Here is a 16,828-nt window from a genome sequence, read left to right on the forward strand (position 1 = left end):
ACAGAAGTCATAAGCTAACGTAGACGTTTTACGATACTACAAAAGTCATAAGCTAACGTAGAGGTTTTATGATACTACAAAAGTCATGAGCTAACGTAGAGGTTTTATGATACTACAGAAGTCATAAGCTAACGTAGACGTTTTATTATACTACAGAAGTCATAAGCTAACGTAGAGGGATGTTCACGGACGTGTTCTTATATCGTAGAACAAAGCATCAAAATCTTTTCGGCTTGTGTTAATCACGGACTTTGTTTCAGGAAAAACAAACAAAACAACCAGATCTTGGAGACGAGGGAACAGGAAGTGCTTCAGATTTCAGGTGTTTTAAGACTCATGCAGCTCTCTAAAAGTCAGAGACTAAGTGCTGGTTTCACATTGTTTCTCTTTTTTTGTTTGTTTTTGATTGTTTCTCAAATTAAATGATATTAAAAGGATGAATGTCCTTAATTTAACCCACAAAGAAGTTTTTCTAACTTTCTGAGAGTCTGAATCTCAATCTCATAATGTTTCGTAAAAAATGTTTTCCATATGGTTATTTCTTGAGAAATAGTTGTAATATTATAGTAATAAAGTTTTAAAAAAGTCATAATATTAAAATGGCCATGAAAGTAAAGAAAATAATTTTCAGTATTTTCTTTTATACATTTGTTTTATTTACAATTTTTATATTTCGACAACCTTATATTTTGGGAAATTGAGATGTAATTCTTTTTCATATTTTTACATGAAAAAAGTCAGAATATTATAAGAATAACAAGGTGATATTTTCAGAATAAACAAACTTTGCAAGAAACTTGTACAAGAAGAACACACAGAATTACAATTTATACATTTCCAAATAAAAATAGTTAATAGGAAATAATTAAACATCATAATGTTATGAGAGTAATACTTTTACAAGAAAAGAAATGGGGAGAAAGTGGCAACTGAACTGAAATGGCAGAACATCTTTAATCTTCTCTGAATGATCCGATCAACCTTCTGTTGATCTTTTATTTGTACTCCGACCACTTGGAGAGGCAGAAACTGAGCATTTCAACCAAGTATCGTCAGCATAGCATCATTCATTCAGCAGTGGAAGAAGAAGTATATATTGATCTTTAACTTGAGAAAAAGTAGCTCCAATCCTTTTCCAGATGCACCAGGAAATGTCAACATCAACGTTTCGGGGCAAAGTTCAATAGATGGAAGATGGTGTGATTTGACTGCAGAGCTTCTAGATGGGTTTCTGTGGAACAAAATGTTCTCTTTTTTAGTTCTCAAGTCTGTTTTCTATTCTATATTCAAACCAGTTTTGTTTCTTTGGTGGTTTTTTCATTGTATTTTATTAAAAGAACAATAACACAAAAACAACATAAACTCATGACACAACAAATGTGTACACTTAAGAATAAACATACATTTTGAACTATGAGAAATATCTAAACAAATAACAAGATTCAAAACGTATATGATACACGTTGCATCTTTTTTAATTTACATTAAAGCAGACTTTGACTTTTGGTCTTTTCTTGCCTTAATTAATATCTTCGATTCTTTTCTTCATTAGAAAAAAATGAATCCCCAAACATTACTAAGTAAATATGTATTATTAATTATTTACGGCTCAAAATCAATGACAATTGCTGTAAAGGAAAATATTTAACATCATATTCCTTGCGGTTGAAAACATAAACAACCCGAAAACCGGTCTTCACACTAAAGACCACAATCCCCACAATGCCGTCCGCGTCTTCGTCACAGATCCTCCCAACCAATGGCGAGCGAGCCGGAGTCACGTGACCGGCGGCGGAAAAGATTTGAATCGTTTGTGTTGTCGTGTCACCGAATGAATGCGAGGCAGAAAAGAAGACTCGAGAGTTTCCAGAGGAGCTTAAAGGTTCGTAGTGCTCCACTTTTATTAGTAACTGTGAGTTCCGGAAGTCAAACTTCACGTTTAAATGTATTTTTAATGTAAAACTAGCAGTTGACCTTTGGGGTTTTAGCTAGCTGGTGAGCTGGTTTAGCTAGCAGGCTCGTGAGCGTGACGTGTTTACATTTCGTCGCTTGTTTGTTTAAAAGTACTGTCTTTGTAGTGTACCGGTCCGCTGTAGGTCTGATCCGGATCAAACTGACCCCCTTACCGAGAAGAACCCAGCAGCGGGATGGACTGTGCAGCTAAAAGCGGTACGTTTCTACCAACTGATCCCGGGTCAGTTAAACCCAGTCTGCAGCGCATGGCCGTGTGTTTCATGACCCGTGTTTCTGCCTCCGATCAGATCTGTTCCTGTTCACCGACGAGAAGTTTGACTTCGACGTGTCTCTGTCACCTGCCAGGTAGGACGGGTCTGTACTTAGTGGTGGGGGAAGTATTCACATCCTGTCATCGAGTACAAGTACTCGTTCAAATACTTCATAGCAAGTAAAAGCACTGCGATGAAACTGTAGGTGAAGTAAAAGTAAGTGAGTTATGAAAACAATTTAACTTTTTGCATCTAACTTGAACGATCATTGTAATATATAGTTATAGTTGGCATACATGTGTTTCTGCTCCGCTTGTATGTATTGTTAAGTGCTTGAGTTTGCAGTTTATAAAAAAAGTACTTTATATATTTTGTATGTAAAATACGTGCAGGGCAATAAAAAGTACTTCACTTCCCTTTTGAAGAAGTATGATGGAGCATGAAAAGAAAATACTCAACTTATATGAAGGGCTAGTACCACAAAGCCCAGTACTTTCCACCACAGCCAATACTCATATCAGTACTTTTTCTTAATAAATATGAAGGTTTATAATTCAACTGACTATCCAGTTGCCAATGTCAGGGTTCAGCTTTATATATATATATATATATATATATATATATATATATATATATATATATATATATATATATATATTTCACACACAGAATATGTATTAAACAGATATTCAAGTATATTAAATTAGAAATAGAATTTAAAAAAACAATAAAATTCAAATAGAACAGTATATAAAAGTAGCATTAAAGGGAGAAATAATAAAGAAAAATGAAATATAGAAACAAGGAAGTTATACAGTTATGTTCTGGTGTCGCGTTATTGTTTTATTTTAAAATAATATATAAAAGTGTGGGCCAAATGTGAACGCTTGCAGGTTAAAGTGGTAAAACTATCTCTGTTTTCAATCATCTGTTTGCTTCCCTCCGCTCTGCAGCTTCGATGAAGATGAGGTGTTCGTGGGTCCAGTCAGCCACAAGGAGAGGTGTGCCTCTGTTAACGCGGCGTCTCGGCCTGAGGGCGACGGCGGCGTGCGGGCGAGCTGGAGTCCGCTGAGCGGGGATCAGCTGGAGGAAGTGTGTCAGGAAGCCCACCGACTAGCCGACCGGCTGCAGGGCTCTGAGCTGAGCCGGCCCCGCGGCGAGGACGCCACACCCGCCCCGACCGCCGTCGCCAAGGACGGGTTCGTCCGGGGCGTCGAGGCCAAGCTGGGCGTGCTCGCTCAGACCGCCGCCGCCCTCTGTCCCATCAAGCGGCAGACCTTCTGCGTGCAGGACAGTCCCATGAAGCAGCTGCCGCCCGTCGTGCAGCGCCGCCTGCTGAGAGGAAGCGGCGCCAACACGCCAACATCCACCCGCCCCGCCGCCACATCCACCCGCCTCGTTGCCCCCGTTGCAGCCTCGCCCGCCGTCAGACGGAGCACCTCCAGTCCCGCGGCCGGGGTCAAGCCTCTGCCCAGGACGGGGCTGCGAGGGAGAGCCGGCCTCGGCGTCGTGCTGCCGAGCAAACCGGCCGCCGCCACGACAACTTCCTGTTCTGCCGGCAGGAGCGCAGCGGAGAAACCCAGGATGCAGCCGCCGAGCAGAGTAGGAGAGACGTTTGTGTTTTGAGAAACGCTACACCGTCTCCACTGCAGGAACTCGACAACCTGTCGCTCGGTTCTTCCCAGAACCTGAGCTTGCAGAACCATTTGGGTCACTTGGTCCAGGGTTCTTCTTGAGTTTTCCACTGTGCTTGAAAACAAATCCGCTGGAGAACAGACGTGACGCTTTTTAACTGAATGTTACTGGGGAACGCCGTTTAAACGTGGATTCAGTTTCCCCAAATCTAGTTACTAAAACCCAAACGAAACAAAAGCAAAACCAAAGGCGAAGTCACGGGTTCCTGCAGTGGAAAGGCGTTATTATTATTATTATTATTATTATGATTTTTGTGGCTGTTTCTACTCTACTGTTGTGGTTTACATGTCCTGCTGGGAGTCAATAGTGTTCTCTAAAAGCAATAGTTTGACATGTAAGTAAATGTTACGTAAATCAACAGAACCTTGTTGATGTAAGTAATGTTCTGCTCCAGCAACAGAACCTCCGAAAGCGAATCAACACATAATGTAGTTCATTTATTCTGTACTAAAATCCAACATTTAGCTGTTTTACGGGGGATTATATGCCATTCCTTCAGGTATCTAGTGGAGAATCCCTAAATATGTGCTGATGTTCTTCTCCTCCTTCCCGTTTCAGGCGTTGGGCGGTTGGAGGCGGAGCCCCTCCGGTAGCAGGGCGGGGTCGTGTGAGGATCTGCTCTCTGATTCGGCGAGCGTGGCGTCCGACATCAGCGACTCCTCCATCAACTCAAGCCTTCTGGGAAAGCGCACGCTGGCTCCGCCCACCAAGGTAGCGCACCTGTTCACAACGGATTCTGCTTGATTTATCATAGGGGGGTTATAAAAGCTTAAATCTGGTGTAACAGCTCCACCTGTTGGACAGAGTCAGTCATTGCAGATACATATATCGGTGTTTCTCACATTACTGTTTGATTATAATTAGATATCTATCTATCTAAAAAATAATAATAATTCAAACTTTTATAGCGCTTCTCTAAGTACACAAAGACGCTTTACATTGGGGACCAGAGACCGAGAAAAACGGAACAAAACAAAAATGGAAAGACGAAGCAAACAAACGGAACATTTTTGGTAGCAAAAAAAAAAAGAAAACTGGAGAAGCTGTGTGGGTCAGAGTGGAGGAATAAAAAAGTACCACAAAAATGTCTTCGTGCCACAGCTGTCGCTGGTGCATTACAATGAAGCACTCTCTATATAACTATCATGACACTGTGTGGAAAAACACTGATGGATCTTTTCCCGCCGTCAGCGTGCTCTGATGAACCCGTCGGGTGTGAAGGCTCCGCCCCTTCAGAGGAGGAGGATGACGGAGAGGAAGAACACGTCCTCATCCTCGTCCTCGGTGTCCAGCGTCAACTCCAGCCTCTCTCTTTCTCCCGCTACAGGTGAGCTCACTCGTACCCAAACACCAAGGAAGTGTCCGTGTCTTAATGTTAATAGTCGGCATCCGTTATTTTCAATAAAATAAAATCCAGACCTGAGGGTTTTAGACTCGACCAGAACAGCAGCACTGAGACCCTTATTTTTTAATTGTCGTGTCCTCTCAGGTAAACTGAACTCATCTCAGAGCAGCGCCACTGGCCCCGCCCCCATCAGCAGGCCGGCCAATCAAAGCAGGCCGCGCCGCTCCACCGCCGCAGAGCCGGCATCCTCCGCCGCCGGCCGCCGCTGCTCGCTGTCCACGCAGGCCAGGAAGCTGTCCGAGGCGGAGCGCGTCAAAGCCGCCAGGTCCACGCCGCTCAAGAGAGCCGAGGCCACGCCCCTCCAGCAGACGCCTGCCAAGAGGGTTTTGGAGAAGGCCGCCTCCATCCCCACCGCCGCCTCGGCCCGGCTGCAGAGCGGGTTGAAGACCAAATCCAAACCAGAGCCCTCGATCGTACCGACGCCCAGCGGGAGAGTCGGAGGAATCCGCCAAGGAGACGGTAAGAGACGACTCGTTTCTTCCTGGAGTTTATTTAGAAATGTGTGCTTCTGTCGGTGTTCAGACTTTGTTTATACCCCCAAAAAATAAACATCAGACACAAAAATATGTATTCTGCTTCTGAAATCGGCACAAACAAACACAACTCTGGTGGATGTTATTGTCCAAGTTGGCGTCTTTGCAATATTTCAATCGACTACGCCGATTACTAGACATGGAGCTGCTGGTCTGTTTGGACACATTGTGAAGCAGAATCATCGCACATATGAACTTCCAGTCGGGGAACCTGGATATTTTCCTGCGTTGTCTGAATTCCGTAATTTTTTTTCCTCAAACAAAATTAAACGGCAATGTACGTGACCGTACGGGGACATGTCTCCGCTCATCTTTTCTCATGCCAATTTAAATGTATAGTCTAAATTCTTCTGTAAATGAATGTCTTATTATAATTATGTCTTTCTTTCTGTGTTTCAGCTCCAGACGTCTCGAAGCAGAAGAGTTTGACGTCCGTGAGCGGCGTGGACAGGTAGATGACGTTGTGGTTAAACAGAATCATTAAAAATGACAATGGCCTGGACCAAAATTACGGATCAGTGATGTCATCAATTAACGCCTTCCTCTCCCGTAGTCTTCCTCAGACGCCCTCTGCTGGCAGCTGCAGGTCGCTGCAGGTGAAGGCGCGGCGGCCCTCCGCCCTCCCCACCCCATTGAGACGCAGGATGTCCTCCATCCCCGTCGCCACGCCAACCAGGCCACCACCCACCCTTGACTTTGGCCCCGCCCCTTCCTCGGCCAGGAGCCAGAGAAGCTGCAGGTGAAATGCCTCAAACTGCCGTCGACCAATAGGAGAGCCAGTTTGACCACAGCGGGGTTGCCATGAGGTCTCATCGCTGTTTTGTTGTTGTTGTTTCTGTGTAGCCCCGCCCCTGCAGACACACAGGAGGCGGAGCCTGTGGATGTCCAGCCCTTCTGTCTAGAGGAGGTGGAGCCTGTGGATGTCCAGCCCTTCTGTCAAGAGGAGGTGGAGCCTGTGGATGTCCAGCCCTTCTGTCAAGAGGAGGTGGAGCCTGTGGATGTCCAGCCCTTCTGTCAAGAGGAGGTGGAGCCTGTGGATGTCCAGCCCTTCTGTCTAGAGGAGGTGGAGCCTGTGGATGTCCAGCCCTTCTGTCAAGAGGAGGCGGAGCCTGTGGATGTCCAGCCCTTCTGTCTAGACGAGGCGGAGACTGCTGCCCCGCCCCCCACCAGCGCTCCACAGGCGGACCAATCAGAAAACACAGATCCTGGAGCGCCGTGTCAGAGCAAATCAGAGCCCAACAAGAACCTGATCGAACTGGAAACTACAGAGGAGAAAAGCAAGACGCAGGAGGTCAGAGGACACACACACACGGCCCAGGTTTTTGTATTTAATTCAATGGATGAATTAAAATCATACAAAAAATGAAAATTCTGTTCTGAGCAGCTCCTTTTATGTAACTGTAGTTTATCTTGTACGGTTCTATTTTTGCTTAATATGCAACTGGGATCAATAAAGGTTGATCTCATGTTCTCCTAGAACCTCACAGATCTTCATCTCTCTCTCGGTTCCCTCTTCAGGTTCTCCTGTTGGATCTTCCAGCTCCGACTCTGCGGCCTCAAGAGAAACTGCTCATCGACTTGACCAACACCCCCGACCTGATCCGGACCAGCGGCAAGACCTGCACCGGGGCTCAGGTAACCGACACCTGGTTCCACATGTTAGCACCCAGAACCCAGTTCGGTGTTCCTGTTAATACTGGACCAAAAACAATGGTACAACCTGTTTTTATTTCCCTCAGCAGCTGATCGACTTGAGCTCTCCGCTCATCAAGTGGAGTCCAGAAGAGAAGAGGGAGAACAACGCTCCGCTCATCAACCTGTCCTTCTGATCCAGATTCCTGCTGAAGACCTGGATCCTGTCCTTCTGATCCAGATTCCTGCTGAAGACCTGGATCCTGTCCTTCTGATCCAGATTCCTGCTGAAGACCTGGATCCTGTCTTTCTGTCCTCAGAAACTCTAAATAATAATCAGAATAATCGTGTTAAGTTAACGACAGTTTTAATCCGTGAAGTCTTAACTGAAGCAGAATTTTGTTTTAAATGATGAAAATATTCAAAGGTTGCAGAAGGTTTTTCTGCTTTTTATTTGTCTCCAGCTTGCTGCTCTTATTGATGTCTGAATAAATGTTAATGTCTCGACTGTCAACGTTCTCTCTTCATTCATTCATCGATCATTTAGCGTCATAAATCCGGTTAAAAATCTAGACATCAAACTGAAGATAAATTGAACGGTGAGTCTGCAGCCGTTTCTAGAGGCCGTCTGTTGAGCGTTTATTAATACAGAAGATTAATAAAGTTCCAGAGTTTGATCAAAGATAACCACAGGAGAATCATTTAAATGTCTTTTAATATTTGCTTTTTTAGTTTTTTTTTTATTCTTTTATCAAAATGAAAAACAAACAATTTAATAAAAACAGAATGCAGAAGGAAGCAGATACATGTTTCTGTTCATTTGAATGAAATATATTTGGGAGTTTAAAAGATTTAAACACTCATCAAGCGTTAAAACAAGTAAAATGACATTCATAAAATCCATATGTCGGCGATGTTTAAAAGAATGAGAATCATACAGCAAATGAAACATGGATATTAAAAAGTATCACAGAGTTGGCTAGTTGGTCTGAGTTCATCTCGAGAGTTGTTGCTGATGAGGAAGCTCTGGAGCTGAGCGGTTATTAATGATGGTCATACTTTGGCTCATTCAGCTCTGAATGTGTGTTAAATAAATATCGTTCTTGCCACATGATGCCACCTTATTAATTTAATTTAATTCATAGTAATTTTAGAAGTTTTGAGGAACACGTTCAGTTCCTCTGACAGAGATCATAAAATACAGTTATAGTTAAACAAAGAACAGCTGATCCGCTGAGACACGCGTCATGGTTTTAAATGATACTCCGAAGCCACAAAGTATCATCTGCTAGGTCAATATGAGCATAATGATTATGAGGTGAAAGCATTGCTTCCACATGGCTCTCAACATGGCGAAGGATAGAAGCGCCGACATCACTCCACGACATCTTTCCCTAGTTAACGTGAACTAGTCTCATCTGTTTCGCTGCTGAGTTCAGCATATCCATCAGAATGTAGACAATCTAATTCTCTGAGCTTCCGTTTGAACCATACACCGAATTCATGCCATTTTATAGCGATCTTCAATCCTAAGTCCTGATCGTCGTAGAACATCTCAGAGGTGTAATGCGGTTTATTGTTATCTCTGACCATCTGATCTATTTTAGCCAGAAGGTTTATAACTTGCACCTGGTTCCTTTTGTTTGTGTTGTCAAACACAGAGTACCTACCGCCACACAAGGAGAGCAGCTGTTTCACGAGATGGTTGGACTTGATCACCTGGTCAATGGACTGACCTGGACGGAGTGTGTCTACATGAGTGAAGAGCACCATGGCATACTGAGGAGCATCTCGGCTGAAGAGCTTTGGCAGCATCTTTAACAGCTTGACGTCACTCTCAGTGATCCGGCCTATCTTCACCACGAGGATGAAGCCGTGAGGTCCTGGACTAGCCATCGCTATCGACGTCATGATCTCTTCAAACAGCTTCCTGGGAGTCAGAGTAGACGCTCCAGTGAACCCCGGAGTGTCCACTACTGTGATCCTACGACCATTGACGACCTCTGTTTTAGAAGCACTCTCGGTACTGACGGGATTGAAACCCGCGATGGATTCAAACTGCTCCGACCCTAAGATGGTGTTTCCTGAAGCACTTTTCCCGTGTCCCGGGAGGCCGAGCAGCACTATTCTCGTTTCCTGCAATTCTCCAGAAGCAGCATCTGGAGGGAAGAAAGCATAGAGAGACATGAGAAACAAATAAATAGCACCCATCATTTATCATGACCATGACTGCTGTACAATGAAAAGTAATCATTCTAATCTCCTGCCCTTCAGAAGCCAGAGGATCAGTCGTCTGTGCAAGACGTTGGATGGATGAACTACACGCAGGACTTTCACCCAGGAAGCCGCTGGTCGTGTCCCATGTGAAACCAAGAGTCAAGTTTAAGTTCTTTAACTGACCAACGTACTTTACTCGTGTGCTTTAAGTTACCTAACACACTTATTTATTGAAACCAAACATAACCAAGTGGTTTTGTTTAAATTAAAGCTGCGACCTCATTGGCCAACGACCTATTCTGTGATTTAGGAATCATGATGGACCAACGCAGATCACCTGACTGATGAGTCGTGAGGTCAGATGTATTTAACATCAAACATTTGAATGGGTCACCAAACACAGAATCAGATATTGTGGGATGAAAACAATGAACAACTGTAAAAATCAGAAAAAGATTATTCAAAGGTGCATTTATAAATTGTCTGTGGTTGGATCACATGACAAGACCAAGGAACGAAGGACTCACTGAATTGAGTTACACAAGTCAGTGGAACAGAGGCTGGAAAGGAAGTGATGTCACGACTTTGGGCCTCTGTAAGAAGCAGAGGGTATTGATTAAGTATTGATTGAAGGACGAGTCTGCAGTGGTGGATGTGTGACTGTGGGAGGTGAAAGGAGGCTTGTTTGTTGTCTGTACTTCACTCACTACAGACCACATGCTACACCTTTTCTGATTGGTGGTTTCAAATGTTACTGCATGAGATCACTGCATGTTGCCAGAAGGCCGTGTAATGGATGTTCGTGGTCACCCACTCCACAAGCTCTCTCGGGTTCAAAGACAATGACTTCATCACCTGAGTCCGTCACAGCCTTGGATCTGGCTAAACCCTGTACTCAACTCAAATATGTAAAATGACGTACGATACCTGGTAAGTCAGGTGGTTGCTCCGGGCTGAGGTGGCCTGCCTTCATCAGCAGCTCTCGGACTTGTTCCGATCCTCCGTTTTCATTGTTGAACAGATGATGTCTCTCTGCAAACCTTTCAAAGATTGGTCGGAGTGGATTGTCTTGATCGTCATTTATGAAATCACTCAGCAACATGTTTTCTAGGTCGTCTCCTCCCGTGAAGAGCAGGTAGCAGTTGTTGAGCCCCTGATCTCCGATGGCGCCGATGGCTTGTTCCACAGCGTTCTTCTGCTCGATGGTGAAGCGATCTATTTTAACCACCAACAGGAACAAACACGGCCTGTGGGACCGCAGCAGCTCCTGACACCATCCTGCAATCTCCCTCTCTGATCCGAATATTCCTGGAGTGTCGATCACGGAGATCTGTTTCCCAAACACAGTTTCAGTCGCCTCAGAGATCTGTGTTGTCACCGATTTGAAGGATCGCCTTGAGACAAACGCTGGTCGCCCCAGGATGGTGTTTCCTGAAGCACTTTTACCGACTCCTGAATTTCCCAGAAGAACAATGGAGAGACCTGGATCCATGTTTGAGCAGCACCAAACCTGCTGGACACAACGTGAACCGGTTAGAACCAGTTAACTGGTTATCTCTACCATTTTATTCATATATTACACTGCTTTTGTGAACCTAAGACCTTTGGTAATACAATTTCTAGCACCAAAACAGTTCGATCACCTGAGTAAAGTTATGTTTTCACAAGAGATATGAAGAATTTCCAAAATCGAGGTTACATTTTTCAGCTTTAGGGCCATAGTATCTCTTTACACTTGTGCCTTATGACAATGGTGCCTCATTATATAGAGAGCTGAGATTGTTCTGCAATTTTTGATATATGCAATTTGCATATTTCATATGCAAGTGCCTTTAAAAGGACCCTCCAGTTGATGCTCATGGTGAGAAACAATGTCAGCCAAATAGATCATCAAAGCAAAGGATTGAATATGATGCTAGTTTATTACACAACATAGGTTGATGGACACAATATGTGATAATATATGTGATAATATATGTGATAATATATATGACAATAAATATAATTAATACAAATAGTAACTAGCTGTTAGGTGAATCCTCTTTAAACAAAACAAAGTAGAGCACAAGGTTTACCAGAACTTCACTTTCATCTTCCAAGTCAACAGAAAGAAAAGTCAGATGCCCCCTGGTGGAATAGTGGTGAACACACAGCGTGTGTGTGTGTGTGTGCGTGCGTGCGTGCGTGTGTGTGTGTGTAATGAAATCTGAAATGTGTCACTTGAAAGTGAAACTAACCTCAAATATATAATTCAGACTGAAGTCACGCTTATATCAGAGAGCAACAGGAAGTACACACGTTTAAATATGAATGATGACAGCAGGGGTGACGTCAAGTATTGTATAAAACCAAAAAGAGTAATAATACAAACAAACAAACAAACAAACAGACCAATAAACCCAAAACAAACCCGAGAGCGGAGGCTGTTGAGTCCAGAGATCAAAACGTATTTCCGTTCATTTCACATTAAAAGCGCTTCAGATTGAGCTGCGCCACTTCCTGAATTGGCCTTCAAAATAAAATCTCCCTATTTGTCTTTTTCTTCCAGGTTTGTGATGATATTTGTTCCACAGCAGATAAAGTTAGTTATTAATATTATTGATTTGTCTCAACAGAAAATTACTTGGATTTGATCTCTTCTGAAAAGCGTTTGTTGTTTTGATTTATTTTTCTATTTCTGACAGACTCTCTGGTGAGTTTTACTTTTAGACCGGAAGTACTTTATTTCGGGGGAAAGTTTTCCACTTGTTGAACGTGTTGAGTGAAGAAAAGGAAAGCAGCTGAGATGGCGGAGAGAGAAACACCCAGTGAGTTCATGCATATGAATATTATACATATAACAAGTATTCGTGTGATTGTGCTGATTCATATTACTATTATTATAGAAGGTTTCAGACGAGCATACATTTGAATATTCATGGTTGTATTACTTTCACTTTAGTTGTAGACAGATGGCAACAGTTCTTCTCCTTATAGTGTCGATCTGTGGTTACAGCACGTCAGTGGCGGGCCGTGGCTTTTAGAACAAGGCCTTCACTCACCTGTGTCCACATCACTGTCAGACCGGCCCGCGCGTGTATACGCGCACTCTGCCATGTTGTGCGTCCTGACTGACACACCTGACAGCCTAACCCCTTAAAACCGCACCATAGACACAGCACAATCCCACCACGGATGAAGACACACAAACAGCAGGAAACTTACCAGATGCTTGTTCATTAAAGACAAAGTCCATCCGCTCTCTTAAAAAAAAGTTGTAGAGTTTGTCTGTGCGCTTCAGTTCCAGGGTGTAGACTGACACGCTGTGGCACGTTAATGTCAGTGTTGCCAACTCCTCAGCTATTGGCTGTCCTAAAAGTCGCTAGAAGTCGCTCAATGACGTCATCGCCTAATTTGCATAATTGTAATGGAAGCTGTAGGAGACAGGAATACAGTGATATAGCAATTGTTTTACTCATTAATGGCAGCTTGCTTTGGGTGGAACTGTTATAATGTTGCTTTGCCTTTTGAGTGTTTTTTAGTTGGCATGTGTTTATTTATCACACAAAGTTTGACATAAATCTGCTTCACAGTACAGGCAGTATGGCCGTGTATCATCTCCAACAAATGGCTACAGCCAGCCTTTGAATTCAGGGTTTGATTCCCACACAAATATTTTTGAGCGTACAGTTAGACTGAGATATGATGACTATATGTTTAGCTGATATCACAGAGAGGCACACAAAGTGGACTGAGGTCATTTATTTATTAGTGAAGAAACATTTACATCCAGCCAGGGCGGGATCAGCGGCGGCTTTGCGCATGCACGATTCATTTTTAGTCTGGACGAGGAGACGTATGGGTCTCTCTCCTCTCTGCCGTCAAGCCTAATTCATGGTTCTCCGTCAGGTCGACGCAGAACCATAAATTAAGCTTTACTGCTGCGCGACTCGTTAACACTGGTTAATGGTCACGCCGGTCGTGTGGCAAAACAGCTGCTAGCAGGCCTTCTCATATAGTTTAATCAGCTCTCGAGTCCATAGAGAAACAGGAGTGAATGTGATTGGATGAGCGCTGTTAACCAGCGGCCTCGCAGCGCCATGCAGGAGCTCAAGCTGAAGCTGAAGGCAGCAGAGGAACACAGCAGCTGTGCAATGAGCAAATGAGCTAATAGGGGAAAACAATTATGATACATGTAGTGTAGTTGTGAAAAACAATTACATTATAAAATAGATATAACAGGTGTGTTATCAATAAACAATAAACAGGTACAGGTGTGTTATCAGTAAATAATAAACAGGTACAGGTGCGTCATCAGTAAATAAAAAACAGATGTGTTATGAGTAAATAATAAACAGGTACAGGTGCGTCATCAGTAAATAATAAACAGGTGTATCAGTAAATAATAAACAGGTACGTTATCAGTAAATAATAAACAGGTGCATCATCAGTAAATAATAAACAGGTGTGTTATGAGTAAATAATAAACAAGTACAGGTGTGTCATCAGTAAATAATAAACAGCTACAGGTGCATCATCAGTAAATAATAAACAGGTGTATCATCAGTAAATAATAAACAGGTACGTTATCAGTAAATAATAAACAGGTGCATCATCAGTAAATAATAAACAGGTGTGTTCTGAGTAAATAATAAACAGGTACAGGTGTGTTACAGTAAATAATAAACAGGTGTTTTTATAACAGTAAATAGTAAACAAGTGTTATATCAAGTGATATAACACTAATAAACAGGTGTTAGCATCAGCTGTGTTTCCATGTTCAACTCTTCATTGTTGTAATTTGGTGTTTCTGAATGATGATTTGTTCTCTGAACAGGTAGATGCAGGAAGAGAAGAGTCAGTATGGACCCGCCTCCAGGTCTGAACCCAACATACACCTGGAGAGATATAGTGTTTGTTTACTGATAATATGAAACACACTAAGAACACACACACACACACACACACACACATCAAGTGTTCCTGACTTTGTTCTCTGCGGCAGGAATGAGGCTGGCTCTGGTTGGGAAGACTGGAGCAGGGAAGAGCTCCAGTGGGAACACCATACTGGGAAGAGAGGCCTTCAGTGCAGCAGTCAGTCCATCCTCAGGTAACACACACACACACACACACACACACACACACCTACACACCCTCACCCTGTGTCTCCTCTCCTCAGTCACTAGACAATGCTGTAAACAGAAAGGGCCGGTCTTGGGCCGGCAGCTGACCATCGTGGACACTCCTGGCCTCTTTGACACCTCGCTACCCGAGCACACGGTGAAGAGAGAGATCGCAAAGTGCATCAACATGTCGGCCCCGGGGCCCCACGCCATCCTGCTCGTCATCAAGATCGGGAGTTTCACCAAGGAGGAACGCGACGCCGTCAGGCAGGTGGAGGAGATCTTTGGGGAGGACGCCTGGAGCTACACCATCCTCCTCTTCACCCATGGAGACAAAGTCCAGTCAGACTTCAGGCTGCTGGAGGACGTGGGACCTGAGCTGCAGCAGATCCTGAAGAAGGTGGAGAACAGGTATCACGTCCTCAACAACGTCAGAGCCAACGACCGCGGACAGGTCCTGGGTCTGCTGGAGAAGGTGGAGGAGATGGTCGGTGCCAACGGAGGACAGTGTTACTCCAACTGCACCTACGAGGCGGTGGTGGCGATGCTGCAGCAGAGAGAAGAAGAACTCAGAGAGTTCTACCAGAAGAAACTGGAGGAAGAAATCCAATCCGTGGAGTCAAAGTACAAGAAGAAGCTGAGTGAAGCTCACCAAGAGCACCGGAAGGTGGAGGAGCGCCTGCAGTGTGAGCTGCAGGAGGTGGAGCGGTACTACTGCGATCTAGAGAGCCAGGTCCGCCATGTCCTGGAGCAGACGGTGCTGACGGACCGCTTAGAAGACATCTGCAAGTTCCACGAGGCCCTGAACCTGAAGCTCTCCTCTTACACATGAACCCACTGCTGAACGAACAAGAGGCCACGTAAACTGTGTGAATAAATAAAGTACTGGTGGACATTGTTGAATGATCGTAGGGTGAATGAAAAGTCTAAAAGTATACTTGTGTACACTATACCCTGCATAAAATACTATAAGGGGCAATATGTAACCAATCCTGTGTTAAAGGATGTGTTTTTTGAATAACCATATTAGGTAACAAACTTCCTTGGGTCTGAAAAACTGGACTTAATAAATTTAGTTACCAAAAGAGGAGAAAAATCACATTTGCCCAGCCCTTAGGGGCCGGGACAAGACTCCCAACTTTAGAGACTGCATGACACTTCTGATATCAGAAGACTTCAGATTTCCTAGACTCTTGGCGACTAGACTGAGATCTGCCAGTTGTTTAGAGACTGGAAAAAACCAGTCCCTTTGAATTACAAAGGAAAAGACTTAACTGACAAGTGCCTTCACCGACACTGTACCTGTTTCATTGAATTGAACGTGTTGGTGATTTATATATGAAAAGAAAAAAAAAGTATAAAACTGGAATAAAAACACAGTCTTACAATTTTGTAAGCTGGGACCAAACAACTAAAGACTCCAGTTCTTTAGAATGTAAGCCTTCTTCCCCTTTCCTGAACAAGTGTGATACTGAGGTGACGACCACCGCGGCCAGAGGAAATTAAGGTAAGAACCTTGGTTGAAAAATGTACAGTGTGTCTAAAATGTGAGTGTTCAAAATAGGCAATAGTAAACTACAGATGAAGTAAATGACTATTCAAACTCGGTGTTAGGGTTACATCCTACTGAAAGCGTCTAGGGCTTATAGCCGTAAAAGACTTCCAGAAAGACAATTCATGCAAACAGTTCTCGCATTGGTCAGATTTTATGCGGCTATAAATAGGCTCTGTTGCGTTTTTTTTTTAAGGTGTGGGGGATTGGGGGTGCGTGAACCCGGTCGGGATGTAGAAGGGGGTGCGTGGCCTAAAAAGTTTGGGAACCGCTGTATTAATGCAACGGATGGGCCTGCATCTTTGCACAAAGCTCTCCGATGTTTGGCGCAATTGAAGACAGTTTAAGCTAAAACTCACTCTTCTTCACGCGACCGACTAACGTTGCCAGGATGTCTTCGGACAAAGCATCGATGCGGCGCGAGACAGTGTTGTTGGACACCGGGATCATGTCCAACTTTTTATAAT

The 16,828-nt window shown here is 43.8% G+C and overlaps 2 protein-coding genes across 3 annotated transcripts; both read left to right on the plus strand.

Annotated features, from left to right (window-relative positions):
• Window positions 1–1,871: 1,871 nt before the first annotated feature.
• On the plus strand, window positions 1,872–7,700 carry gtse1 (G-2 and S-phase expressed 1). The gene is made up of 12 exons (XM_079223407.1): window positions 1,872–1,882; window positions 2,079–2,169; window positions 2,262–2,319; window positions 3,179–3,827; window positions 4,479–4,631; window positions 5,112–5,259; window positions 5,410–5,784; window positions 6,258–6,309; window positions 6,412–6,593; window positions 6,716–7,149; window positions 7,377–7,493; window positions 7,601–7,700. Exons 2-12 carry the CDS (start codon window positions 2,148–2,150, stop codon window positions 7,685–7,687), a joined length of 2,277 nt encoding a protein of 758 aa, XP_079079533.1. The 5' UTR covers window positions 1,872–1,882; window positions 2,079–2,147; the 3' UTR covers window positions 7,688–7,700.
• Window positions 7,701–12,479: 4,779 nt separating this feature from the next.
• Window positions 12,480–16,171, plus strand: LOC306741612 (GTPase IMAP family member 7-like). 2 transcript variants are annotated; one of them, XM_079223923.1, is made up of 4 exons: window positions 12,480–12,514; window positions 14,524–14,565; window positions 14,692–14,796; window positions 14,866–16,171. In XM_079223923.1, exons 1-4 carry the CDS (start codon window positions 12,493–12,495, stop codon window positions 15,639–15,641), a joined length of 945 nt encoding a protein of 314 aa, XP_079080049.1. In that variant the 5' UTR covers window positions 12,480–12,492; the 3' UTR covers window positions 15,642–16,171. The 2 variants fall into 2 exon arrangements, with proteins under 2 accessions (XP_079080049.1, XP_079080048.1); XM_079223922.1 differs by having other exon boundaries at window positions 14,692–16,171.
• Window positions 16,172–16,828: the final 657 nt, after the last annotated feature.

This window comes from Taurulus bubalis (assembly GCF_910589615.1).
Source record: "Taurulus bubalis genome assembly, chromosome: 9".
In the NCBI taxonomy this organism is placed as follows: Eukaryota; Metazoa; Chordata; class Actinopteri; order Perciformes; family Cottidae; genus Taurulus; species Taurulus bubalis.

Coding starts and splice junctions, on each gene's coding strand:
- LOC306741612 (XM_079223922.1), top strand. CDS start 12,493: ATGGCGGAGAGAGAAACACCCA. Junction 12,515..14,523: donor GGCGGAGAGAGAAACACCCA/GTGAGTTCATGC, acceptor TTCTCTGAACAG/GTAGATGCAGGAAGAGAAGA. Junction 14,566..14,691: donor CAGTATGGACCCGCCTCCAG/GTCTGAACCCAA, acceptor TCTCTGCGGCAG/GAATGAGGCTGGCTCTGGTT.
- gtse1 (XM_079223407.1), top strand. CDS start 2,148: ATGGACTGTGCAGCTAAAAGCG. Junction 6,594..6,715: donor GGCCAGGAGCCAGAGAAGCT/GCAGGTGAAATG, acceptor CCGCCCCTGCAG/ACACACAGGAGGCGGAGCCT. Junction 7,494..7,600: donor AGACCTGCACCGGGGCTCAG/GTAACCGACACC, acceptor TTCCCTCAGCAG/CTGATCGACTTGAGCTCTCC.